The 27,445-nt window shown below is 43.3% G+C and overlaps 3 protein-coding genes across 20 annotated transcripts in view; 2 read left to right on the forward strand and 1 right to left on the reverse strand.

Annotated features, from left to right (window-relative positions):
• The window catches only part of EVL (Enah/Vasp-like), a 142,722-nt gene extending 121,234 nt beyond the window's left edge, over window positions 1-21,488 (forward strand). For 5 of the 18 annotated variants that reach the window (XM_088166228.1, XM_088166230.1, XM_088166225.1 and 2 more), the window contains exons 4-14: window positions 2,355-2,418; window positions 5,532-5,593; window positions 9,622-9,851; window positions 10,488-10,609; window positions 13,565-13,625; window positions 15,586-15,652; window positions 16,883-16,949; window positions 17,053-17,115; window positions 19,326-19,392; window positions 19,725-19,827; window positions 20,884-21,488. In XM_088166228.1, the coding sequence (XP_088022354.1) occupies window positions 2,355-2,418; window positions 5,532-5,593; window positions 9,622-9,851; window positions 10,488-10,609; window positions 13,565-13,625; window positions 15,586-15,652; window positions 16,883-16,949; window positions 17,053-17,115; window positions 19,326-19,392; window positions 19,725-19,827; window positions 20,884-20,921 (944 nt within the window). In that variant the 3' untranslated portion in view covers window positions 20,922-21,488. The remainder of the gene's footprint in view (window positions 1-2,354; window positions 2,419-5,531; window positions 5,594-9,621; window positions 9,852-10,487; window positions 10,610-13,564; window positions 13,626-15,585; window positions 15,653-16,882; window positions 16,950-17,052; window positions 17,116-19,325; window positions 19,393-19,724; window positions 19,828-20,883) is intronic. The other 13 variants (XM_088166240.1, XM_088166241.1, XM_088166236.1 and 10 more) reach the window with 5 other exon arrangements.
• Window positions 6,475-7,844, forward strand: LOC148223426 (ena/VASP-like protein). The gene has a single exon (XM_088166244.1). It carries the CDS (start codon window positions 6,620-6,622, stop codon window positions 7,709-7,711), a length of 1,092 nt encoding a protein of 363 aa, XP_088022370.1. The 5' UTR covers window positions 6,475-6,619; the 3' UTR covers window positions 7,712-7,844.
• A 2,533-nt stretch (window positions 21,489-24,021) lies between the features above and the next one.
• Window positions 24,022-27,445, reverse strand: part of DEGS2 (delta 4-desaturase, sphingolipid 2) — a 31,227-nt gene continuing 27,803 nt past the window's right edge. Inside the window, exon 3 of the mRNA XM_088166247.1 lies at window positions 24,022-26,323. Coding sequence (XP_088022373.1) covers window positions 26,180-26,323 — 144 coding nt within the window. The 3' untranslated portion in view covers window positions 24,022-26,179. The remainder of the gene's footprint in view (window positions 26,324-27,445) is intronic.

A 27,445-nucleotide genomic window follows, 5' to 3' on the forward strand; every position in this document is an offset into this window, starting at 1 on the left:
GTTCCTGTTTTTTGGCTGGCTGCAGTTCCAGATGTGGACATCTCTGTGCGGCGGTGCAGGAGCAGCCACTGGCACATGGAAACTGCACAGCCAGCACAGAGCAGTGTCCTGTGCCAGGACATCCCCCTCGCTGTCTGCAGGGACAGCTGGGCAAGGGCAGAGTGGGTGCTGGAGTGGCTGAGTAGGAGGAGAAAAAAATAAACACGGAAAACATCTGTGTGCGCCCAAAATCTGCCTTCAGCTGAATCACAAGATGCTTATGTAAAAGCGCGGTTAATGATTGCAAAGCAACGAAGCGAGGAAACACAGACATTCGCAGAGTATCTCCTGCGTTAATTAGTTTCTAAAAATGCGACTGGCAGCCGCTGTGGAGCTGCAAACGGGTCAGTATCAGAACTCCTTCTCCTGGTCATTGTGCTGAGAAGTGCTCTTCTCTGCGAGCCTCTTCCCAAAGGCTGGCAGGGTCAGACAGCTCAGGGCAACTCGAGAAGCATCTTCAGATGAGGATGGCATCACTAAGAGCACTCCCTGCTCATGTCCACTTCTGTCTGAGCAATACCTGCAAATGTGGAGGGGAGTTAAGCCTAGAAATCCAGTGGAATTGAAACCCCCTCAGCCTCCCAGCTGTCTGCTGTACGTGCACAGCAGAGCATAGATGTACAGAATCAAGCATGAAATTAATCCCTGCCTTCCGTGCCCCTGAGCTGTGGCTGAGCAGGCTAAAAGCTGGCCCTGGCTCCCTCACGTGTAGTTTCTGAGAAGATCTTTGCTACACCTTAAACTCCTTTCACGTGAGCCTTCTGCTTGTGTGGTTCCCAAATACTTGCTAAGTTTTTTCCTGAGGCTTGCTTCCCAAAAAAATCACTCACTTCCCCACGTTCATTGTTTAGTGTGATCTTTACAAAATGTGGCATTTCTGTCTAAGTAGTTTGCCAAAGACCTATGATAAACAACACTTGAGCCTTTAAAGAAGTGAACTGTCTTCACTTCATGCCCAATCATAGGATATTTTTAAATCTCAGAACTTTTGGCTTAGTGGTTGTTATTGGCTTCATTTTTGGGAGACCCAAAATTAGAATACACAGGCCTGGTTTTCAGAAAGTTCTATGTACCCTTCCTTCAAATGTTAGTCCTTAAACACATTTCAAAAATATGCACCATTTCCTCATGGTCTCTGGATGCTCTGGAATTTCTCACTATGATGCATTTCTGCCATCTTTTCCTGTTTTCATACTTCCTTAATTGGTTTTCAGATAACATTCAGCCTGGCAGTAATACATAAAGAATATAGAGATTAAATATGCTTAAGAATTTGAGAATGACGTATTTAGGTTTGTAAGTGTTTTATTTTGATTTGCTGTTGTTGGATAACTTTTAAAAGGGTGAAGTTTTACATCTGAAAATGAAAAAATAAGGTAGGCATAATAATTTCCTGCACATAACTGATCTCCTTTCCAGTTTATCAGGAAAATTGCTGTTGGATTTAATAGAAGTCTTATCTGTTTAATCTCAGTTGAACCCCACCTCCTCAAATGAATGGAACAATCCTTGTAATAAATGCAAGACCACTTATGTTACCAATAGTTATTTTTATTTTCAGAATAATTGTTTCTCTCTGAAAATAGCATGTAGTGTCAGTGTCCTTGGTTAAATGTCTGAGAACAGAGATTAAATGATCAATCAGGAGAGGAGATTTGACTTAAATGGTCACATGCATAGTCAGCTTTTTTTGGTGGCTGCCAGTGAAAGCTCAGCTTGATGTGGATCCCCCAGAAGCAAAAGACCACATTGTAAAAAGAAAAGCCACTTTTGTGAAAGTCTTGTTTAATTTTGCATCTCTTTGCTCCTTCCATCAGGCAGCTTTTGATGCCAGCTCAGCACCAGAGCAGCACAAGTTAGCACAATGTGCGCTCCCAGACTCAGCAAGGCAGTTGAATTTCTGGGCAAGTAAAGAATAATACTTGAGGGATGGAGCTGAACCATGTCAAAGCTAAAATTGCATCCCAGTGCAGTGGGCTGTCCTTCTACAGGACAACTTTTGCAACACTGCAGGTCTTCACATCATGAAGGGATTAGTATGTAATCTACAGCAACCCTGGTGCCAAGTTTCTGGACAAATCTGCTCCCACATTTAGTCCCTGGATTCTCTCAATGGGACTAAAAATGTACAGGAGGCAGTGATTAGTCTAATAGGAAAAAAAAAAAAGAGCTAAAAATAATAATAAAGCAAAGAGAAGACAATAATGCTTGAGGTTTGTCTGTCATAGGAAGGTGGAAAAACAATCTGAGTGGCACTGCTTTTTGAAGTCAGACACATTTGCTTTCTTAATAGCATCCTCTCCTTTTTTCTGTAGGTCCAGCTGCCCAGCGCCAGATCCAGAATGGTCCATCTCCAGATGAGATGGAAGCACAGAGAAGGTGAGTTAATCAGCTGTGGCAGAGTTCTAGTTTGTAACTTGGATGAACATGCAGTCCTTGTTCACCAGTAGGCACTGCTCTTTTTACCTGTACATATTTTAAGCTGGTTCTGAATGTTTTCTGATTATTGCTAATGATTCTGTAATGACTGTTAAAGGGTGAAGTGAGCCAAAGTTCACACTCTGGGTAAACCTTTTGTTTGGTAGGTACTCAGGAGTATTCCTGCCCCCAAAACCCATAAGGAAAGTGTAGGGAAACTAGTTTCCTGCACCTTTATGAATAACTGTGTAGAACCTGAGATTTAGTAGGGATTTACCCATGACTGTTAAATGGGTCAGCAGTGATGGTGTTTCACCTGAGATTTACTTTGGGATAGCAGAGCTGTCATAAAGGTCAGAGAGCCCCTGCTCACACCAAGGCAGGCAATATTGCCTCTCCCACTGCCTTCCTGAAAACCTGATCCAGCTCTTCCTTTAACCAGTGGAAGTCACTGATTCTGCATAGACCATAGGTAATTCAGGCCTTCAGCTTGGGTGTCTATTCTGTGCATTTAAAATGTGAGTAGCTTAACCATGCTAGGATAAAAGTATTTTATTTATTCTTTTTTGTTTAGAGACAGTAAATGCCCTTTGGGTAGGTATTGTTTGACTGCTACAGGGCACATGGCCCTAGGAAAGCTTCTTTTGCTCCACTGGAGTGGAATAAGATATGCCAGTAGATGCAGTTAGATATTACTGCATCTGCACTAGAGGACTTTCAGCTTTAATTATGCTGATGCATTCTTAAAGCATAGAGCAGACTTAATTTTAAGCCTGGGGGGGGTTTTTTAACATCTTATAAGCAGGAAGGCTATTTGGTTATGGTATGTACTCTGCAAATTTGTCTGTTTAAAAGTATTTTTAGAGATCTTTACACAAATATTTAAAGAATATATTTTTAAGTCAGAGTGTAATTTGTCCTGTCTTGTACTTTTCTCCTTGCATACTCCTTAAGTAGCCTTGTGCCAATCCCAGGCTTTATTTAGTTTGACTGGAATAAATTTGACTTCCTAAGAGTTTAAGAACTTCTCCTTTTAGCATGTGTGGGAGGGTGCATTTGGCACCTATAAACTGTTTCTGACCATGGGCAGAAAGGGCTGGTATGAACCCCAGTGGCTTCAAGTGGCAGTGCTAACTCCTCATTTGGATTTTTGCACCCTGCACCTCAATCTGTTCTGCAGCAGCTCTAATGATTTGGGGGTGTTTTACCCCTATTCCTTTTCTGTTCTGTCAGACTGGAATTTTCCAGGTTGGTTCTCTAGATAAACCTAGAATTTCCCCCAGGTTTAATCAGGAAAATGTATGTGTCAAGTTGTTCTTCATCATCAAATTTTGCTCATAAATGCCAAGCTAAGGTAGGGGACAGTATGGTCTGAAGATTCTCAGTACATGTGTTAACAATTGAAGTTTTAGCTGTGCAATTGATGCGGTTGCACCCATAACAATCAAGAAAGAGCTGGAGTATGTATTGAAGTAAATATTTCTATTTATTTGGTTTAAAGTGTCATAGCTTAAATGACAACAGTTGAATCAACCAACCAAGACTTTCTCAAAAGTGATTCACCTTTGCACATACGATAATTTTCTCATAAACCTGCAATTTTCTAGAGATTGCATGGATTGCACGTCCTGAACATAAAACCACTTTAGGATTGATCCCTCCACAGCGATATGATTTATTTTCCTTTCCCATGTATTGAACTAGATATGAAACACAGAAAATTTGTTTTGCAAATTAAGATATTCTTTCTTTTCCATATAATATAACTTTATTTTTATGGACCATTTTTTATTTTAAAAGCTTCTATTGGTATATAAATAAGATAGAATTGCTCAGCATTGCAGACTCTGGAAAGTACAAGTAAAAATGTAACAGGGAGGTGTCTTAAAATACTGTGCAAGGAGTCAAAATAGAAATGTTGCTTAGAGTTGAGCTTGCTTTACTGTACAGACCATGAAGTAAAGCTGTTGAGAAAAGAGAAAACTGTGCAGTGAAGACTGGTCTAATGATAAATGAAATTAAGTAGGGCAAATTTGACCCAGAAACTGTGGAAGAAAATAGTAATAAACTTTATTACCAAGTGCTTCAGCAAGGTAAACTCAGAGTTGTATTTTAATATTGTTGAAATCTTTAGTCCATATCTGTGCACTTGCCAAGAAGCCTGGAAAGCAGTCTGGTTTTTAGCTGTCAGGTTTTTCTCAGAGGAGCCAAGCGAGGGTGGGTTTGTGGTGGGGTCAGGGACATCCCTTCCTGCAGGAGTGGCCCAGCGAGGCAGAGCAGACCTCTGCTGATGGGCCCTTGGAGCTGCACATCCCTGCACAGCTGTCCCCAGCCTCTCCCTGCCAGACACCCAGCCTGGCAGCTCCTGGGGAGAAGGTGCCAGCAGAGCAGCAGTGCAGAGCTGCCACCCGTGTTTGCAGGGGAGCACAGCAGGGCTGGGGGAGCTGCTGCCACAGGGACAGCTGTGCTGGGGCTGTCAGCTGGACTGGCCAGTGCCAAAAAGGGCTTGGATGTGCACCTGGACAACAGAGGCTTTGTACAGTCAGCACCAAGACACAGATGAAGCTTGGCTATATTTTCATTCTAATATACTAATATTCTACGCTAATATGGGCTCCTGATCCATAAAAGATTCTGGACTGTGTAATTTTAAATATTTCCTTCCCTGGAGATATTCAGAAGCTGTCTGGACAGAATCCCGGGGATTGTGTCCTCCAGAGGATGCTGCTTGTGCAGGGAGGTTCGACTAGATGGCTTCAGGTTAACAGCATGCATATTTGCTGTGCTCTCCTGGGCATTGGGCACTGCCTGTTCCTTGTGCAGAGCCACTGGGGAGTTATCTTAAATGCATCAACCAACCCCTGCAGTGTCCAGTGCATGCAGGGCTCTGTCCTGGTTAAGCTTCCCAATGTGTGAACTGGCACTGCTGTGGCCAGGGCAAGTGAAATCAGACCCACCTCCATCCCCCAGGATCAGCTCTCTCCCTAGACACACAGCACTTCTCAGGGTATAAAGCCTTTACTCAAAATTATAACGAATACCTCATGACCAAAGGTTTTTCATTGCTGTTTTAGACAAGTGATGGAGCAACAGCAACAGCGCCAGGAATCTCTGGAAAGAAGAACCTCTACCACAGGCACGTATCAAATCAAGCAGATACACTTCTCCCTGACTGTCTCCTCTTGCCGTTGGGGTTTGTGGGGTTTTATACAAAATACAGACTGCTGAAAGTGGTTATATAATTACAATTACATTTTAAAGATTAGATTTTCAGCTAGAGACTTACATGCGTTTGGGCATGGTTGTGTTGATTTGCAGGGGCTCAGGTCTGAGGCATGCCAGTGGGGCTAGGCAGGTTTTGCACTTGGTAAAATCTGTACACCTGAGGGGCATTTCAGGGGTACCAAGGGGGCCTGGCCATGCGTCTTCCACAGCCCTGAGGAGAGCAGGTAGCACAGCCACCACAAGAGTGACTCTGTGTTTGCAGGGGATGTCAGCACAAAGGGGTTGATGTGCTGGATGTGCTCAGGCACTCCCCATTGATTTGCAGCACAAAACAAACTACAGCACAGAGGAAGATACAGCTCTAGATGCTCTTCATTGGGGATTTTGTTATCATTAAGTCTTCTGTGAACTTAATGGAAAAATATATATATATTTAATGAGCTTACAAAAATCTTCTGTAGCATATCAACTGAAAGATGACAGGAATAGTTTATAGCTACAAAGTATGGCTTTGCCTCTCTGAAAGGAGGCAGAGCAAGCAAGCTGAGATGGCCATCTTGTGTTTGGGCTTTGGTTTTGGGCAAGTTTTTTCTGTTAATCTGGCCACATAAGTCAAATGTTTTCCCTCACTTCAAATTTTTGACTAGAAACCAGCTCAGACACACACACATGCCTTTGGTGACAGAAAGAGTTGGACTGTTGTTTCAGCAGAGGTTAGAGTGCTGTTCTCTATAGGGAACTTAGTCAAAATCTCACCTTGGCTTCCATAAGGAATGGGACATGGCTCCTAGGGGCTGTGGCTGTTCCCTCTCTGCCTACAAGGTGGCCACCTCTATGTTCAGCACGTCCCTTGCACCTGTCCGTGGTGCAAAGGTGATGCTCGTGATCCTGACTCAGATTCACGTGGGGTTTGGAGGAGCCTCAGTGGCACCAGAGCATGCAGCCCATCCCGTGCTGCCAGGGTTCTGCTCTGCACACCCCTCCAGTTCTGCTGAGGGCTGGAAATTCCCAAGCTGGTGCCTGCACCATCTCCTCTTTGCTTTGTTTGAGTTTCTATTTGCGTTTACTTCACGGCTCCTTTTCCTCCATTCCACTTTGCCTTGGTTTCGTTCCTTCCTGTGTACCCACCTTATTCTTTTCATTTGTCTTTTCTATTCTTTTAGTTTCCACCCTTCAACCACGCATATGCTCTCCCCCCTCTCATCCCCAGCCTCCTCCTCCTCCTGCCTCTGGTACCTGTGGTGCTCCTGCCTCTGGAGTTGTGCTCCCCCCTCTACCTCAAGCCAGCTCTGTCTCTTCAGCACCTGTTGTCCCTGAGCCCTCTAGTCCATCCCCTTTCCTATCCCAGCAGAGACCCAGAGAGCCCCCACAGTTCCTGCACAGGCACTCGGCCTCTGAGCTGCCAACAGCCCCAGGTTCCTCCCCTCCACCCTGCCCAAATGGCAGGACTGTCATGCCAGGCATCAGGCGAACCTCGCTGTCTCCACCACCTCTCCATCCTTCCCATTTTCCCTTTCTCTCTCACCAGCCTCTCAGGGGCTCTTCTCTTCCCTGCTCTCCTCAGACTTCTCCCTCTGCCACAAATGCACCATCTCTGCAGAGGGCTGATGTCCTGCAGCCACGTGGTACCAGCATCCTGCCCGTGATTGCTGTCCCACCTGACAGGGTCAGGGCACCCACAGACAAAGCAGGGTGGGAGTCCTCAGCAAATGTACCCCTGAACAGCCATCCTGAAGAACAAATTGCTTTAGGCTCCCCTGAAGCCCAGGTGAAAAGTGTGGATGGCTCCTTCTTTCCACACCTAGGAGCTGCACCCTGCTCCCTGCTGCCCACCATCTCCAGCTCCTCTGGCCAGGCTCCCTCCCCATCCTCCCATTTGTCATCTTGTCCTGCACAGCAGTGGTGTCAGCCCATGTCACACTGTCTTCCATTGCCTCCCCCTCACGCTGCTGTGTCTGAGGTGGCTATGCCCAGGAGGACCCCTCCTTACATGACATCATCAGCCATTGCCCACTTGAGTAAGTACTGATTTTGAATTAGTTGCAACCTGTGTAAAGCCTCAGCTGTCACCTTTTCAAAAAGGTGGCACTGGTTGGTACTGCCCCTGACCAATAGAAAAAGGGCTGAGAGACCCAAAGCTACTCCTGCTGCATGTGATTTCTGAAACTGGGGTGGAAAAATAGCAAAATCACTCCAGGGACAAGGCAAAAAGTAAGAATTACAGAACCAGAACCCTGTAGCTGGGTTGTTGCAATGCATATTCCTACTGTATTATCCCAGACCGAGATTTTTGTCATTCAGCAGAGTCAAATTGTTTCAAAGACCTTCATATAGAACCTATTTTCAGCTGGTCCAAACGTAGCGGATGGGCTCTTCCGAAGCCGGAGGCCAGGTCTGCGGTAGGTTTCTTGTCTGTGTAGGAATGCTGGTAGAGGTTGTGATTTTTACTCCTTTTGTTAAGTGGTATTTCTGTTACCAGTGAAACATAGAACATAGGATTTTGTTTAGGATACCCAGAATCCCCTGTGGTTGTGCAATTTATTTAATTCAAGAAACTCTCTTCCTGGTTTTGGCTGAATTTATAGCTGTGGGCTTGACGCTGTAACTATTCCAGCAAACCTTTGTCATTGAAGGCAGATCAAGGGCTTGGGTCTGCCCACTTTGTATATGGTCTTGATTTCTCGTGCCTATCTAAAGCCTGCAGAGTGAGAACAATTTGCAAGCAATGCCTATTTGCAATTCAGAGCATATGTTTTGTGACTTGGATATATTCGGGTTTATAACCACATATAATGCTAAAGTGGTTTGCCTAGAAAAGGAAGAAAACTAAGACATTTCCTTTTACTTTCTGCTGAAAGTATTACTGTAACCACTCAGTCCTTCAGCTGATGTAAGTCCTTGAAATCCACTTAGTTCAATAAAGTTATTTTAAACTCACATCACTCCATTATTTTGACTCAGTTCAATTTTTGCCTGAGGCTGCCCTCTAATTAGGTGGGTGTAGTCTTGCACTTACAATTAAATGTACCCACAATGAATTACTAGCTATTATGTTCATGAACGAAAGAGGGCTTGAAATGTTTAAAGTATTTCTAATAGCAGCTATGGTTCATTTCAAGAATGGAATTGGGAGTGTAAAATAATGGCAGAAGTAACCACAGAAATAAGGCAGTATTATAAGAAAAACCTAGATAAGAAGAAAAACAACCTGTTAATGTTAAATATGGTTTCCAAATACTTCTCAGTCAAAACCCATCTGTCTTTCAAAGTAACACTGACTGAAGAACTGAAGCTGTGAATACATACCAAAAGCAGCCTGCTCTGACAGAGTGTACACAGGGAAATACCCTTGGGGAGGTGTATTTGTTCAACTGACCTGTTACAGACAGGTGCAGCACTGCAATGGAGTTACCACCATCAGCCCTTCCAACAGGCTGCTACTGAGAGGAGCTTTGCAGAACCTCAGGGTACTTGGAGCTGGAGTCTCCCCTGGTAATTCTGCAAAACTGGCTGAGGCCACACACCTTCTGCATGACAGAAAGGAGGATGTGTCACTGTAGCCCTCAATTCTCCTGAAAAGCAGATGTCAACCAAAGTCAGTGTAGTTTAGAAAGAAAACATATAGAAAACTGTGGGAGAAGCAGAAGAATATGCCAGTATGAATTGAGAAGTGCTGTCTGTGTTCTGATTCTGACCCAGAATGAAACACTAGCCCAGCCAGGGAGAAAAGGAGGGAGAAGACTGTCAGTGACAGGGTCTCTCAGGAGGACACAACTGTAGCTGACTGACCATTGACACAAGCACCTCTTCCCATTCTTCACATGCACGGTTCTTCCTTGCATTGACCGCTTGTCCTGGAGTCAGGAGTGGGAGCGTGCCCTTGTCTGGGGGCTGGAGAGGATCGTGCTTCACATCTAATTCCTGTTCTCTGCATTTCAGGCCCAGCACTTCCACCTGGCCACCCCAGTGGTGCTGCTGTGATCCCTGCTTCATCTGGGGGGCCCCCACCTCCGCCACCCCCCCCAGTCCCTCCACCACCCATGGGAGCCGCGCCGCCGCCGCCACCCCCGCTGCCAGCTGGTGCTGGCCAAGGGGCCAGTGCTGAAGATGGGTCAGTGTCAGGGCTCGCAGCAGCTCTGGCTGGTGCCAAACTAAGGAGAGTTCAACGGGTAAGGAGGTGGCCCTGGCACTCCCCAATGGGCTCTTCTGTGCTGCAGGAATGCCTGGCACAGCTTGGCGTAATGGTCTGCAAACCCAGAGTGAAACGTGATGAAACATGCTTCAGCTGACCGTTGGGTGAACTTTTAAATGTGATTTTGCAGTGCAGGAAATGTTGGGTAGAATTTACGCTCCTCAGAGCGTATGAGTTAAGAAATGGCTGTGACTTCTCCCATTGCCAGGATTTCATTACTTCCACATAGTCCACCACTGTACTGTGTGTTAGCATTTTCACTTGTTTTAAGTGGTTAAAAACTACACTATACTTACAAAAAAACAGTGTAGATTATTGAGGCCTGGTCAGTAGCTGTCCACTTAGGTAAGGGTTGCTTAACCATGCACAAACACAATTATGAACAAGCAGCACCGTGGGTTTTTTAATCATTTGCCTGTATATTTGCATCACCCAGATCTGTCTTGGTTTTAGTAATATTTCTGTGGGTCTTCTTCCCAAGGCAGAACACATCCTATCTCTGGTTTTGGGCTGTGATGTGATCACTGTTCCTAACACTTGGGAAAACTAATCATTTAGGGTGTGGTTGTAAAGCAAACCTTTCATTAATTCCAATCTTGATTTCTCTCTTAAGCCAGAAGATGGTTCAGGAGGGTCCAGCCCCAGTGGGGTCTCTAAGAGCGATGCCAATCGAACAAGTAGCGGAGGGGGCGGAGGAGGACTAATGGAAGAAATGAATAAATTACTGGCAAAAAGGTTTGTACTTACACCTCAAGCCCCATGAGATCTGCAGCAGATTGTGGAAGAAGGCACTGTCGTTTTTGTGGTTAGCAGTAGGTGTTGCCTTGCAATTTGACAGGTCCTGCATTGATGCTGGTCAGCACTTTTAATGCAAAAGGCTTTGCACTGGAAAAATCGGCTGCCTTTTCCTAGTGTAAGATGCTGTATTTTTAGACCTAAATTTTTTAAACTTACAAATAGTGAAAGGAAAGGATGAATAAAATAATGAAGGTAGATACAGTTGTAGGGTGCACAGAGATGGAGTTTTGAAATAATGTTGTCTTAGTATAAAGACAGTTCTCAACTCAAAAGATCTGATTTCAACTTTCCTCCATGTCCTGTTCATTTCAGAAGAAATTCTGAACATGGACTGTGCATGTAATCCTTTGAAAAGTATTAAATAAATACACAACACTCTAAAAAGTTACCAGCAATATAAAATAGCAAATAGATAATTTTCTTTTTTTTCAGAATCAAAATAGCTTGTTGGCTCTTAATAGTTTTTTACTGGTTCTTGGTGTCCTCTGTATCAAGAATGACCTTCCCTAACTGCAAGCTGTCTGCAGGCAAAGTAAGGTTTGGTGACTGGGGTAACTAGCTCTGTTCAAGCAAGCAAGCTGAATGGACACCTCATATGTTTGGACATAGAAATTCTGCACACTTATGTTCTAGTCTAAAGTATATTCCAGTATGGCTTTTGGGAATGGGATCTTGTGTCTTCAGGTTTTTAGGATCAAATTTCCAATGTATCTTAACAAAAGCACTGCCATGAGCATTGTGCTACCTCTACTCTAAAAATAACTGAGCTCCAAATCCTTCTCCAGGGAGCTGATAGCAACAGAGTTGTCCCCTAAATTTTTCTTCACAAAGCCGTGGAAGTATCTGGAAATACACAAGTGCCATTCAAAAGGGAGCAGTCTGAGCACATGCTGTTACTGAGACGATTTCTTTTGGCGGAAAATTCCTTTTTATGTGTGATGATGTAGGGAAAGGAAGAACCTGGCACTGTGTTTCAGGTTGTTCTTACCTGTCTTACTTGCCTACTATTACCAGGAGATAAAAAAACGTTGGTTTGGTTTGGTTTGGTTTTAAATTGAGCATGTTCAACACAGAAATCAGAGTTACGAGCATGGGATCTCAGGGGCCCTTTTCTGAGCAGTAAAACCCATGCTCAGAAACAGGAATATGTCTAATGCTCGGTAAGTAATGGAGGAAAACATTTCTGAGAGCTCAGATGCTGCAAAATACCACTCTCTAGAATCAGTGGGCCCTGTGGGAGCAGCCCTTTGCTTCAGGACTCAATGCAAACAGAATAATGAACCCACAGACCACTGTCACTCCCAGCCTAGTTAAGTTTGTTGTAGGACATAAATCTCACTGGTCTCTCATCCTGGCAAATATTTCCCTCAGTTAGATTTATAATAATTACTTCTTTTTGTTAGAAGAATCAAGTAAATATTAGAGAAAGACTGAAAAAATATTACTGATCTAGTAAAATTATTAATGCAGTTGAATATCTGGAAATAATTCCCACAGAGCACTGTCCTACAGACACATACTGCTCAGTTAGTTTGGTTTTTCTCAAATTTTCATCAAATCCTCCAAGTTGTGTAACCAGGGAGGCTTTTCTCAGAAGCCTTTCTTAGTACTTCCTGAGATTTTTTTTCTGAGTTGAATTTTGTTCACTTCAGAACCAAGACTAAATGGAAAACCTATCATATTGGTGTTTTAAAAAACATCTGCTAAGGGTAGTGTTCACAGGTGGATAGGGGTAAAGTTCAGCACAGCCAAAGTCCACTTGGAGACTTGAGCTGCAGTTTCCCTTATGGTCTAAAATGGGAAATTGGATTTCTAGAGCCTCAACACCTGGCCCGCTGGAGTACTGTTCAGAACCTAAATAGGGCTTGAAAATAAATAAATTGGTTTTCATCATCCAGTCTGGCTAATGCCCAAGAAGTTTTGCCATGCATTTTTCAAAAATAAACAACCAATGTCTATGTTTCCTGTCCAGTTGTTGGACAGGAAATATGTTGGACATGTCATGTCCAGTTCCCCAGTGTATGGATTTCAGTTCTTTGCCACTTCTCAGAGAGTTTTGCCCCTCCTTGGAAAGCAGAAACGAGTGTGGGTCTCAGGTCCTCATTCTGTTTCTGTAGGCAGCACCAACACTGCTGGTCCTGGCACTACAGGGCTCAAGAATTCTTCTGCATTTGAAGTGGTTTTGAGACAAAAACAATCTCCTTTTGTTCACCAAAGGCACTTGAAAACCAGGCTGTTTTCCTGATTCCTGGTCTCCAGCCAGAGCTTTCCCACCCTGGAGGGAAGAAGGGGTCTTGGCTGAGCAGAAATGATTCCTGATCTCTCCCAGTAATGGTGGACCTGGCTTGAAGGGCTTTTTTGACAGTTTTTCTATCATGTGTGATTACTGCTATAGCCCTTTCTCTGTGCAGGATCAGGGATGTGGGATATAGGACAGGTGACAAAATGACAATGGAGCTGGCTGAGAGCAGTGTCATCACTGCAATACCCACCTGAGCTACCTGCTGTGGGCAGGGTCAGTCCTCAAAAAGCCCTGATAGGGGGTGAGTTGTTCCTCCTGTCCAGCAGCCAGGACTTCCTGAACCCTGGAGAGAAGCCAGTTTCGTACCCAGCTTCACTTCCTCCCTCTGTTTCATCACATTTCCTTATGCTCTGCACCTTGACTTCATTCCCCTTTTAAACACCATAACATTGCCCCTCTCCCTGAGCTGTATCACTGGGATCTGGATTCATCACCTCCACCCCAGTCTGCACAACCAAATGCATACAGCCACTGTTATGTTCTCTGGGATGAGCTAAATAAATAGTAACTCCCACCAAAGCCTGAATCAGTCTTCCTGTGAGGATTGTTTCTAGAGGGTTGACTGTTCCTATCTCCTGTCCTTTGCAAAGGAGAAAAGCAGCGTCGCAGTCAGACAAGCCAGCTGACAAAAAGGAAGAGGAAAGCCAAAACGTAAGTGAAACACTCCTCCCTGTTGTGCTCTTGCAGATTCCATGTAAGCCAAAGTCCTGTGCTCATTCATTGTGTCTGGCAGGCAGTAACAAGCAGTGTTGATTCAGGAATAGATGGGCACATTCAATCCAAAGCCAAATGTAACTGCTCCCACCTTTCCTGGGAGCAGTACCCTATAAACAAGAACAGCTGCTTTATTCATAGGAGAGGTGTTGTCTGACCAGATTAATGAGCTCTATTTCATGGTCTAATCCCAGTGTTGTAGGGAACAGGAGGTTCTTTCCCTGTAAGAAGGTGCATTGAACCTTCTGGAAAGTTAACTTGAGATAAAGTTCGTGTTTCTTATTTTATATTTGAGGCTTGAGCTAAGCTGAAGTGGACCATCAGCCCTGCAGTGTAATTTTGTATTGCCAACCTCCATGCAAAGCAAGAATCAGCTCACTTCAGACCCCAGAGTGCACAGAGGACGTGTCTGGTGGAAGGGTGATCTAATTAACCATTAGATCACACAGAAATCAAAATATGTGACCATGATAGCTACACTAAACTGAGATAGAATTTGGACAGCTTTGGGGAACTTTGATTAATTTCTCTTCCACAAAAGCAGTTATACAAGCGGTTTTATTTGACTCAATCTGTAGACTAACTTGATGCAGTAATTTTGAGTCCAACATGCAGATGAAAACACTTTTTTGCCTTTTGAACTGGTAAAGTGTGGAAGATCTTTCCTGTTCCAGGAGAACTGTGAACTTGATTTGCATTGTGTCCTTTCCAGTGTGATGCTCTTCCAGGCTGATTTACGTTGCTAGCCAGTATCCTCGTGAAGGCTTTCAGCTGCAAGGTCATAAAGCATCCTGAGTTCCTCATATTGCCTACGTAGAGATGTTCTCTCCAAAGACAAAGCTGTTCAGTAGGAAATCCATTAAAACAATCTAGGTCTTGCCCCAAGCAAAAAGGTTTGTAGGAAGAGAAGGAATAAGCACTTTTCACTGTTTAGGGAGCAAAGCAGCTATTTTTTGCATGTTCCCCAAGGCATGCTTCCAGCGTGGAATTTGCTTGTTGAACCCGCTGTGCAACCATTGCTCTTAGTCTTGCCCCAAAGCTGGTTTTGAACCATACTCTTGGAGATGAAAGGCACCATTTAGCTTCTAACTTGCCAGCCTCTGCTTTCTGTCCCTTATTCTCCCTCCTTAAAACTCTACATTAGTTTATATCCCTAATCAAACTTTTCAATAGCACCAATGTGTTTAGAAAAGAGTTTTAGAGAGCATCTGTTTGTGTCTTGAGTACATTTCATGTTCAGGGTATCTTCTTTCAAACTGGGTGCAATTCCATTTTACAATGCAGAGCTGATGCCTTGCTTGAGTATGTTTTGAGGGTTGCTATATAATATTAACATGCCAAATATACAGATGAATGGTTTATGATCTGTCACACATAAATCTGAGATTAAAAAGTCCAGATCTTTTATGAAGTGTTTAGTCTTCTACTTAAGTGGAGTACTGATTGATTTAGTTACATTCTATTAGCACCTGAACTCCTCTCTCTGGTACTGGTGGCTGTCCTGGAGTGAAAGACTGGGATGTGAGCAACTGTTCCTTTAGATGGCTCGGTTGCCACATCTCAGAGAGTTTCTAAATTTGGGAAATGGATGATTTGTATTGAAGCAACAGCAGAAAGCACTTTAGAGTGGTTTCACCTGGTTTGGTATATGAAAATAAGAGTGATTGAGTGTAATCATGAAAAGCTGTCCACATTAACTAAAATAAAAAGTATTTATTTTGCCATCCAGTGTGAGAAAAGTTTTTTAAATGGCCTTGAGCCCACACCTTTGCAGCAGTGTCTGTTGGACAAGGAGAAAATTTGCTTTTGTACCACGTGTTCTGCAGCTGTCTCCAGAGTAGAAGAGGACTGCACTTCATCCCCAAATCTCAGTAATGTTCTGTTTTTCTCTTTGTAGGATGATGCTAGCACCTCTCCTTCAACCAGTACACGAGGCTCTGCCCAGCAGCAGCAAAATTCATCAGGTATTAATTAATTTGAACTACTGGCATTGTAGTTGTCTTCTTAATCTAGTCTTCATCAACTCTAAATTCTGGATTCATTGTCCTACTTCTGAGTGCAGCATCAGTAACAGAAAACTTCTGAAATACCTATTGTTTTAAACACTGTACTCGGCAAGAAATTATATGCTTCACAGTCAAGAAAAGTGCAAGACAGACAGTTTAGTTGGACATGTAGCTGAGGATCTGTGTCTTCAACATTGCACACCTAATTCTTTGAAGAGAAAAAAGCTGTATTACTTTATTTTTTATGGTGTAGATATCCTGATCTATACAGTTGGGGTATGGATATCAAACTGCTGTTCTTCCTTAATCTAATAGTTGCAATAAGGCTGATCTGAGAGTTCCTAGATTAAATTGGTTTTCCTACAATTAATTGAAATAACTGTCTCTGAGTAGATGAGCTGCAAGCACTCACATTCATCCCTGCGTCAGTCTTGGCTTTCACGCACGCTGAGAGAAACCTCTCCCAAGGGAATGACTGTTTAACCATTCCAGCTTCCTTTTGGAACAAAGCCATGACTTTTGTGCTTTGCAAGGGAAGGAAAGGAAGCCAGGAGAAAGGTATATGTAAATGAGATCTAGAGATTTCCTGGGAGTTTTTAAAAGGCTTTTTAGGACCTCACAGAGGAGCAAATCCTTGTACATAAAGTTGTCAAATTTCTGCAACAATTCATTTTAGGAGGAGACTGGGATGATAGGAAGCACTTTCAGCAAAAAGCTGTTAGAAATGTACACAACATTAAATAAATTCTCTGTGGAGATTTGCATAGTGGGGTCTTACTGCCCTTTTTTACATACACCCACATTTTCTGCCAACTGTGCAGACTAAAAAACTAAGACTTCTTAACTTAAAATATAAATAAATATTGTACTGAATAAAGTAAGCCTTGCAGCAATTAGCCTATACTTCCTAATAGAAATTATTTATGCTTTTCCTCCTACTATTCCAGTTCTATTTTTTCTTAGTATTGTTTAACTATGTGGTCCCTAATTAAAGGGATTGCTAAGCAGGTTTTTGCTAATGCTTCCCCAATAATGTAGGCAAATGCACTCATTCAGCAACCTCATTTTCCTGATTCTTAACTCACTCATCCTCACTGAATGAAAGCAGCTGTATAAGACAATCAACTTCAGGATGTTTTTATTTTTAGGGCAAAAATAATAAACTAACTTTTCGTGTTTGTTTTTCAGACTCTGGGAAGAAGCCATGGGAGAGGAGCAATTCTGTTGAAAAGCCTGTATCTTCATTACTTTCTAGGTGAGCTGCAGGGGTGTCCCTGGGGCTGGCCAGCAGGCGGGATGGCCGTGCTGTCCCTGTGGCACGCGCACGACTCATGTCTCGTTTCATTCCATTGCTGTAGAAATCCATCAGTGGTGAAGAGCTGTGAAGCTAAGAGCCCCACACAATCCCACGTGTCTTCTAGGTACTGGCTAACTGCCTGGCTTCTTAACTGTCTTGGCTTGTCCTTTGGCTCGTCCCATCCCTCAGCACCAGCGTTCGTCTGCTGCCGCATCTTTTACTCATTCTCTTGCAATCTGCTTTGTGTGTCGCTGTGTCATGTCAGAGGTTTGTTCCATGGAAACAGCCCGCTGCTCACGTGGACATTACAGATGTTAATCATGCTGGAACCAGCACTTAAACCATCCCTGTGTGTGTGTGTGTGTGAGTCAGAGACACGGGTCTGGCAGTACTGTGCCATGTGGAAATCACCTTTTGGACCATCTTTCTACACCAGGTTCATGGTGACCCTGCCAATCGGCAAAACTTTCATTGCCCAGCCTCTGCAGAAATTAAAAAGCAAAGCCAGAAATTATCTGAAGAGCTTGCAGCTGGGTAAGGGAAGTTATTCTTCTACCCATGCAACTGCAGTGAGTGCATAAGAAAGGAGAGTGAAGCTTGGTAATAAAATCAAGTTGTAAAAAGGCCTCACCACAGATAGATCTTTCAGACACATGCAGTACAAAAACTAGCAGGTGTCAAAAGCCAAGAAACCTAAAGCAGGACTCCAGAAGTCCTGTCAGTCAGGATATCCAAGCTTCAGGATCAGCACCCATGTTTTTAATCACAGAGATTAAGTTTGATGTTGGACAGCTAGAGAGGCATGCTTCCCATGCTGGTCCAGGACCACTCGGTGTTACTGGACACTGAAATGGATGGATAAGCTGAATAAGGAGGCAGAACACAGGCTTACAAATCTTTAGTGTTTACTGCAAAGAGATGTCCCTTATTTTACACTGTTAGGTGTACAACAGTGCTGATAGTCTGGAGAGAGATAAGTTGCCAATGGCAACTATCTGCACATAGTTTCTGCTTTGTTAAAAATGCTGTAACATGTTCTGCCCAAACATTCAGAGGGATGCATCAGTGTTACTATAGCAAAATACAGCTTTTCCAGCTCACCTAAAACCAGTGAAGCATGTTGGTTCTAGGAAATACATGAGCTTCAAATAGATAGAAAAAATACCATTTTTCCTCCTTGGAAATGGGAATGAAACATGGGCTATTTAAAGCAGCCATCACATTTCAGTAGCTATCTTTTATAATGGCACTGCATCCCGGGAGGAGGAGTTCAGTGGGAAAAAATGCTTTCCTAGTTTAGCACCTGGAGTAGTGCTCAGCAGTAGTAGTGCTTGTTTCAAAAACTTCTGTGGGGCAAGCAGGGCAGGTTTCTAAAGCTCTCCGTGGTGACCTGTTTCCATTCCTGATAAGTTTGATGGCATTTGAATCTTTCTTAACTCCATTAGCTGTGAGATGGTAGGACACATGTCAAGATATCCCTAGGAAGGGTTGCAAGACCAAGTAACCCTCAGGAGCAGCAGCATCTCCACCAGCCCCCTCAAAGATGATGGCAGAGTTATTTGAAGCCTTTGCATAGCATGGTTAGTTTTTTAAATGTTTTAGAGTTACTGATTAAAAGAGAAAGGTAAAGAGCTACTGGTTCCTTAATTTATTTTATCAGATGTCATCATGGCTCAGCCCACTGGCTAATACCATGCAGAAACTGATAACACTCAGGTACATCAGCCAGTAAGGCCAGACTGGTTTTGCTTCTGAGTCAATAAAAAATGACTGTGATACTTAACACTATCAACAAGCCACACTTGACTCATTCAGGTCTTCCAAGGAAAGGATTAGTGGGTTATTATTTTCCCAATAATATTTTTCTAAGCTGTAATCTACTATTACTTTAGCACCCAGTGAAAGCCCAGGTTGCCAGGACAAGGCTGCTGTACAGAAAAGGGACTGTGAGAGAAAACCAGACATGTAGCTTGCAAATTGCAAATGCTGTAATAAAACACAGTGTTCAACAGGCTTTATCCCCTCAGCATCTTCTAATCTGAAATTGTTGAGATTCCCAACACCAAAACAAAACAAACAAACAAAGAAACAAATATATATACATATATATATTTTCACAGCATCTTTGAGGGTCAAGTTGTGCATAACGGAGCAGTGCTGCTCTCTGGCTGCCAAATATTCCTGAGCAGAACAGTAGGGAGCCTCCTGTCCAGCACTTGAACACAGGTGCTCCTGCTCTGGGGTGGATTTCATCCACATCATCAGGTGGGTGCAGCTTAGCACACATTGCAGGGAACTGACTGGCTTTTTTCTGATTTTCTTCCCTTTCTCAAGGATGAAGCCAGTGAGCAGCAGCAATGATGTGGCTATGGATGCCTTAGATTTTGATCGGATGAAACAGGTGAGTGAAAATGTCATTTGCACTTTTAGAGATTTGGCAAGCTACCCATTTTCCCCCATGCATGCGCTGTACAAGCAAAACGGCTGTTCAGTCTTCTGATTTCCTCTATAACTAGGTGCCTAGAGAAGGGCTAGCTGGTGAGCAGCAAGAGAGCACAATCTCACTGCTATTCCATCATTATGTCTGCACAGAAATGTGCAAGTAAATATGCCAGCATCTTCTGCATCCGTGCCTGGGAGTGCAGACACAGCTGTTAGTAGTGCTAGGCTCTGACCAGCAGTGGAGGTGGGGGACAAGCACAACCGTGTTAAACTTGCATTTTCTTCCACCAGTTAGAAGGAAATCCTGAGCAGCTGACTTGTGTTTTGTCTCATCAGGAAATATTGGAGGAAGTTGTAAGAGAGTTACACAAAGTGAAAGAGGAGATAATTGATGGTAAGAAAGAGAAAAATTATTATTTTTCTCATCTTTATGACTAATTTTCCATAGATAAGATGATAGGAACTGCAGAGAGTTCCCTGGTGTTTTCAGACTTCTCTGAACAGCTCTGATTTATACACACATTTGAAGAACAAGCATCTACCTTATCTGAGCTCTGACCATAACACTGCGTTTACATCCTTTATTATGCTGCTGATGAGCATTTTTTCCAGCAGCCTATGAGAAATTTGCTGGCTGGTGTTTCTCACAGGTGGGAGGGTGAGAAAGGGCCTGCCTGTAGCCCATGGCACATCAATTTATCACAATCAGCAAGCGTGAAATCACTTGTAACTTGCTGGCAACACAGGTCTGGGATGAGGAGGGGACAAAGGAAGCTAACTGAAAATCCTTCCCCAAAATCTTCTGTAGGTTTCCTATGCATGAAGAGTTATTTCAGACCTTCACTCGATTACAGCTTTCCAAACAGCCACATATTTTTATAATACATTGAAAAGTACAGCAGCTGTACCAAATGTATCAGTACATTTTAATAAATTGCTCTGCAGTTTATAACTGAAGGTGTTTTTCAGGGCCATCATTGAAATGCACAGCAGAATTCTCATTTGAAGGCCACATTAGGGCATACAAAGATGCATGCCCACACCCTGCACTCCCCACCTTAGATTCACAGGGAAGGGGAAAAAGAGGAGACTGTAAAACAGCTAAAATCCATTCCCTGTTCCCTTGCCCTAGGTCTGTGTGCTCACAAAACCTCGAGGCAGTTTGCAGTTGGAGAGACTCTTGTCCATACGCTACTGTCCCAGCAGCTTGGTCCTCAGAGCCTCCCTAGTTCATTCCAGTGCAAAATAAGGCATTCACATACACCACAGGTGCAACTTCTTACAGTAGTTCTGCAGTTTGCAAGCCAGCAGCTGACTGCTTACCCTTACTCATCCTTTTACCTTCCACTCATCCTTTTACCAGCGTGTACTTTCTGCAACCTCTGTACTTAGCGTTTTCCATCACACTGGATGGAACATCATGCACTAACTTTCTGGTTTGCTTTTCTAGCCATACGGCAGGAGTTGAGTAGAATCAGTACAACATAATGATTGCAAAGCATTGGGACGGTACTAAGAATGCTAGGAAGACTGGATCATTTCTAAGTGTACCAAGGTCATGCAAGATGGTGAGAGAGGACACCGGCACTGTCTTTGTTCTTACACCCTTTTTATTAGCAGACTCAGCACACTTTGAAGCTTGCTGCTGCCTTGGATTCGCTTCATTTTACAAGTCTTAATCTAAAGATTATTAAATTTTAAATTTCTGGATTTTTTAGATTTCATCTGACACTGCACATTGGATTTGTCAGCCTTTTTTGTATTTTGTATTTGCTTATTTAAATGTATTACCTTTCTTTTTAGTAGTAGATAAGAACACACGTGAACCATTTGCTTTTGATAGATGACTTCAAAGTAATTTTACTAGTAGTCTGCAATGTAAATGAAGATCCTTTGCCAACAGAAATGTATTGAGGCATCACCAGAAGAAAGAGACATGTTTAGTTGTCAGCCAACAAGTTCTTTGTCTCAGAGTTATCACAATATTAAAAAATGGTACGTCAGTGCATCACAGTATCTGTGTTCATATTGGTAATAAACTGTTTATTGTCCACACGGCCCTGCCTTTCTTTGTTTCATTTGTCCCTTGAGCTCCTGCACTTGTGTGTCACTTGGTGGTAAGAGGAAGGTGACAGACTCACTGTGGGCTGGCAGCTCTGCAGAGGAGAGAGCCTGAGTGTCTCCTGGCTGTGCAGTGGCAGCAGCCCTGCCTTCTCTCACAGGCAGACGTGGCCTCACCTGCCCAGCCCTCTCACATGGTGGCTGAGCACCACGTCCTGCAGCCAGGCTGCCATAACCTCAGCAACTTTTTGCCAAAGCAAGTGAAGGACAGTGGCTTCAGGCTCTTTTCAGGTCACCACAACTGTCCCACCACATCTCCTGCTGTCACTGAAAAAAGCCACACACAGGTCCCATTATCTGCACTCCTGCAGATTTTCAGCAATAAGAGGGAGGTATTTATGCAGAACAAGGCTACCAAAGGCATTAGGTGGATGCACACTGAAATCCCAGGGACAGCACTGCTGACTAGGGACTTAAGGGGAGTAATTTGTTAATAGTGTGCAGGTCTTGAGCTTTACTGGTACAGGACACTGAACACTTAACAGTGCATAACCAGCCATATCATCCAGGCCAGGCAATTGTTTCCTTTACAGCCATTCTTCCCACCAGAGCAGTCCTGGGAATTTCTGCTTGACTTAGTCTGGTGCAAGCTTTGCCTGGCACTCGTCTTAATACCATCTTCTGGTAACCTCGTGCAAAAGCCAAGGGATTGGAGTGCAACTATTGAAATCTGTCAAGTGTTTTCCAAGCTCCCTTCATTTCTTCAGGCTTCCATAAAGATTTTATTTTAAAAGCCAGGCCTCGAGGATTGGTTTTGGGAGCAGAGCCTGATGCAGCAGCCCAGCAGAGCCTGTGATTGTCCCCTTGCTGGCAGTGCAGGCAGGAAGGACAGCCAGCCTGCTGCAGGGGACCCAGGAGAGGAGGCAGGATGGGTCCTGTTTGGCAGTCAGCTGTAAAATATTATCTGTTTTGTTTTGGGGTGTTCTTCAGCACTCTTCAAGGCAACCCAAATGCCTTTTGGAAATTAGTCTTTTTCACAGTCTGGTTATGCTGTAGATTAAATATGGGAGAAATGGGAGAAATCTGAGTTTAATGCAACAGTGAGCTCCACACCGAGACTGATGTTTGTTAGCTGTTTAATGCCAACTGAAGGCAAGAGAGAGGTTAGACAGCAGGATAAAGATTTCTACATGGGAACTAAAGCAGGCACACACTGATGTGCACCACACTGCAACAACCCCAGGACTACAAGAAGGAGCCATCCCAGTATGAACAACCCCGACAAGCATCAGTAACAGCAGAGATTAGAATGCTCTATTGCATAAATCCCTTACAGTAGCTCATGCATTTCCTAATTATAAACCCATTTAATGGCATACCTGTTAATGGCAAGTACTCTTCAAAACTGCTGCTGCTCAAGATCACATCTGTTCTGTGAAACTCTCCTGTAATCCTAATTAAAGTTCTGGAAGTTGGTGCTTGGCATGGTTCACATTTTCCCTTGGAATGTGGCATTCTGCATAAGGTCAGTAATAACCACATTGTACAGCCTGGATATGGCATGCCCCTGTGTTAACATCAGCCAGCTGCTGTTAATGGGATTTTCTTACTTTCTTCAATTACCTTTGCAGGCCTCGTACAATTACAACAAAATAAGCTGAAGTTTGCACAGGGCCACTTAATAGTGGGAGCAAAGTGTGTGTGGTGGAAGGCTAAGCTTGGCTGACAGGGGCAGGGCAGCAGTCCTGTTATCATTAGCACTGTGCCAGTTGCACATCCCTGTCACTGGAGCTGAACGCTGGGAAGGAGGCTTATCTCCAGTAGTGGCACTACCAGAGGATTCTCTCCTCCCAGACAGTAATTCAGATTGCCAGTGTCCTCTGCAGAGAAGGGTGACTTGTGGAGCCACTGCAGCAGGGGAGGCCACAGGCACCTTACACAGCAGAAATCTAAGGGGACATCACTCTCCAGTCCTTCCTATCATACAGCTATTTGCCAGAGCATTAGTGTGCCCAAACAATGAAGGAGATCTAAATCCATTTTTAAGCAAAGGGAATAAAACTATACATAGCTCTAACACCCTTTTTAACCCAGACCCATATGCCCTGTAGTTATGAAAAAAAACCCTCCTGCCAACATCACTGGTAGTAGCAAAGACAAATGCCCATGGAGAGAACAGGATCACAGCCTTCTCCAGCAGCACCCCACACACTGGAACCCCGCTCACTGTGCACATCTGCAGGCACTGCAGGCTTCCAGCCACTCCCAAGTCCTGCTGAGATGGACAGTGCTGAGCAGGAGGGCTGTGAGGCTGCCCAGGCTAAGCAAGTTGGGACCATGATGGAAATACTGATGGGAGGCAGGTGTAGAAGCAGCTGACAATGTTTGTTGGCTCATTTACACCAGAGCCTCTGTGCCAGGCTAGGTTAGTAGTCCACAGCAGGTGGGTGACTGGATCTTGACACAGCTGACTACGGAAACTACAGCATAAGGTCACTCATCAAAGAGGAGAAGGACAACAGTCAAATTGAGGAAGATAGCATAATCTTTATTGTGGTTTTTATATTAACTTATTAAGTTGGACAAGAGAGCTGAGGAACAGCTGCTAAAGACATGGGAAGTTGAATATGTTATAAAAGTGCCAGCAAATCTGAAATAAATTAATAAAAAACTGAAATTCCCTGACATAAGCACTGATACAAAGATAATCCTAATACAAAGGAAGTGCCCATACCAGCGCCTCTTCCTTTGGGAGAAAAATAGCTTTAATAATTAAGATATAATGTCTTAAATATGTTCATCACTGAGAAACTAGTAAAGGCTGAAGTACTGGAAGAAGCCCCATTCTTGCTCTTTTTATTCAAAAGCACAAAGCAGTATTGGTGAATAAACAGGTGTTCACCCCTGCATTACAAATGATCTTGATGTGCTGAGCAAGTCTGGGTATTTATTTACCCAACTGCCAAAATCACATGGGTGAGAAAAATGGAGAATGAAGGAGGAACTCAAATTGCTGCAGGTTAGCTTAGCTGCCTAGTGAACAGACAGACTGGCTCACTGGATCCAGTGCTGCTGAAGGAAGGAACAAAATTGTGTTTAGTGAGGAAATCAGGCTTCCCAGGCCTAATCACATACTCTGAGGGACCAATGAGGCTGCACAATAATCTTTTTCTTTGTTACAGCCATAGACTTCCAGAAGAAAAAACCCAAACTGTTAGAGGGTTACAAGGCAATTACATATATATATAATTTCTCTCGTTTAACCACTTTGTAAGGACAGAAATATTTTGTCAGCGTTCCATAGTAGGGGAGTTTACTAGATGGCATCTGAATTCTTGACTCCCAATATATTGTTCTGCTTGGAGAAAGGTTATGTTGATTAAGGTTTTTGATGATACAGAATTATTGAGGATAGCCAGAAGTTTGTAACTGGAGAGGACAGGCAGGAAGATTTTCAAATGCCAGTGGGTAGAAATGAGAGATGAAGGTTAATGTCAACAGCACCAAGTAAGAGATAGAGAGAGAGAAATGACCCCATCTCCATGTTCCAGGTACATTCCCTTAAGACCAACAGTGGCAATTTTGTATAGCTGGAGTATCATGTGCTTCCCAAATGTCAAGTCGTGCCCCTTGAATGACAGAGAAAAAAACCTGAAAAAAACTGAAAGCAGTAAGGAATAAATACCACCATGAAGACATCTCCATATCTTCACTGATATGTACTCCTAACTCCCATACAGAAAGAAGTGTAATACAGAGGAGACCAAGAAAGGTGACCAGGAATGCTGATAGTCTTGGCAAAGAAAAATTAAAACTAGAACCTTTCCTTTCCCCAGAGGACTTACAGTAGGGAAAAGGGTGAGATACATGAAGTTATGAATACTATTGAAAAGCTGACTGAGAAAGGACCACCCAGTTCCTCCACAGACACATCCATGCTGCTGATCAGGGAGTAGGTGGTAGACAAAATAAAGGACTTTTCCTTGCCACAGTTCAGATCTATCAGTTAGAAATAGTATTACAACCTAAGAATGGAAATTCATTCAGAAACATTTTGGACAAAGCCCTGGAATAAAGATCAAACAGCAGCTACTAAAATAATATTACAGACGTATAAAAATATCAACATATTCCATTGCATATATAAAATTTCAGCTATTAGCAATTATCAGAAGATATTAGATTAGACAAGATATTGAGCTAAAAGCACTCTTGTGTTCTCGAGGGAGTATCATTTACTTCTGCATGCCAGTCTTCCCTGCTTCCACAGTCCTGTGCACACAGAGCATCTACTTCCAATCTGGCATCAAGAGAAACCAGTCCTGAACTACACACACACATACTCACACATAACACACAACATTCTCTCCCACAGACAAAGCTAAAACTTAGGCTTAGGCACGTGTGTCCCAGGAAGTTAATTCTAAGCCTAGACCAAAGGTTCACCTAATCATATTTCACTCTAATCTAAGTTCTGAGGGTTACATATACAAACATCCTTTATTAAAACACATCAGTTGTCTAATATTGCTTCTTTTCTACACCCATCCTCTTGGGTGTGCATATGCATAAGCAGCATGCACCAACTTTAGTTCAGCACACACAAAGATCCTTCTATTTCTGCAGAAAACAGGAGTCATGGGAATGAACAAACACACACCACTGCAGCAGGGGAGGAACCCCCATTAGCTTTCCTTTGCCAGCTTGCACAGTCTCTTAACCCTTGAATAAGGACCAAGGGTGTCATCAAAAACGAAGTCCCACAGAACTCGAATCCAGGACTGGTGATGTGGGAGGTTATCATAATACTCTGCTGCAATCTTCTTCACCTGGAAGAGGAAGAGAGAGAATGAGCTGTTTAGCTGCACAGAGTGGGGTGTGTTTCAACCTTCACATTCAGATCTGATAGCACAGCCATAACCTGAAGATACTTGCTATTGCTTGTGAGCTTCTGAAGTTCAGCCAAATGAGATGTACATAAATGCATTTAGATACTTCTTAGCAGATTCCTGATGTAAGTTTTGCCTCACAGTGTCATAATTTGAAAGACGATAGATTGCTGCCTTCAGTCAGAACTATTTTGTTTCATTTCAGAGGTGGTAGGATCTCCACAATTATATATTTTATCCACTTAATCAATTGCCAAGACTCCAGCACACTATATTTAAAGCCCTGTTTGCCACCCATTATATTATTCTGTTGAGGGTGCTGGGTAAGAGAGAATTAACAACTGAGAAAATGACAGACACAGCCTTGCCTACACTTTGTTTTCTACCCTGCATTCTGCTACCATGATGCAAATCCAAGAGATGAGCTCCTCCAGCAGGCAAAGAAGATTGCAGGGGTGATCTGTTCTCCTCAGTCTGATATTAAAAATACTGTGAGATTCATTATTAGATCACAAGTCTAATAAAATTTCATCCCTGACATAATTCCCCAAGTCTTAAGACTTCACAGAAGCCATCACAGAAGCATTGTGCATCATTGGGGTGGTGCTTGTAGTGGGAGTTAGGCCACAACCAGAGGACAGAGGTTTCAAAGCTGGCAGGCTCAGGGGACTGTAAGGATTCCTAAGTTATCAGTTATTACTCCTGCTCCAACTGGATGCTTTGCTTTTTGAACACATTTATGAAGCAGCAGAATCTTTTAACTATAGTACACTTGCACGTAACTGCTTGGGCATGGTTTTATTGCAGCTCCACCTCCTAGACAAACAAAGCTCGCAATAGAGTAGTTTGTCTTGCTGGCAGCATGACTCCTCTTTTTAAAAATTCTGCAGAATTTTAAAGCCAGCTATATTGAGCACAGTTCCAGTGAAGAGAGAAAGGGTTACAGAGAAATTTTCATGCAGGAAGAGGGTCTCATCACCACCCGAGGTATAATGGTGGAATCTTAACACAGCATTTGACTGTTTCTGAAAAGGTAAGAATTCCAGTGAAAGTTAAATTATA

The sequence above is a fragment of the Sturnus vulgaris genome, chromosome 6, assembly GCF_052056855.1.
Source record: "Sturnus vulgaris isolate bStuVul1 chromosome 6, bStuVul1.hap1, whole genome shotgun sequence".
In the NCBI taxonomy this organism is placed as follows: Eukaryota; Metazoa; Chordata; class Aves; order Passeriformes; family Sturnidae; genus Sturnus; species Sturnus vulgaris.

Coding starts and splice junctions, on each gene's coding strand:
- LOC148223426 (XM_088166244.1), top strand. CDS start 6,620: ATGCAGCCCATCCCGTGCTGCCAGGGTTCTGCTCTGCACACCCCTCCA.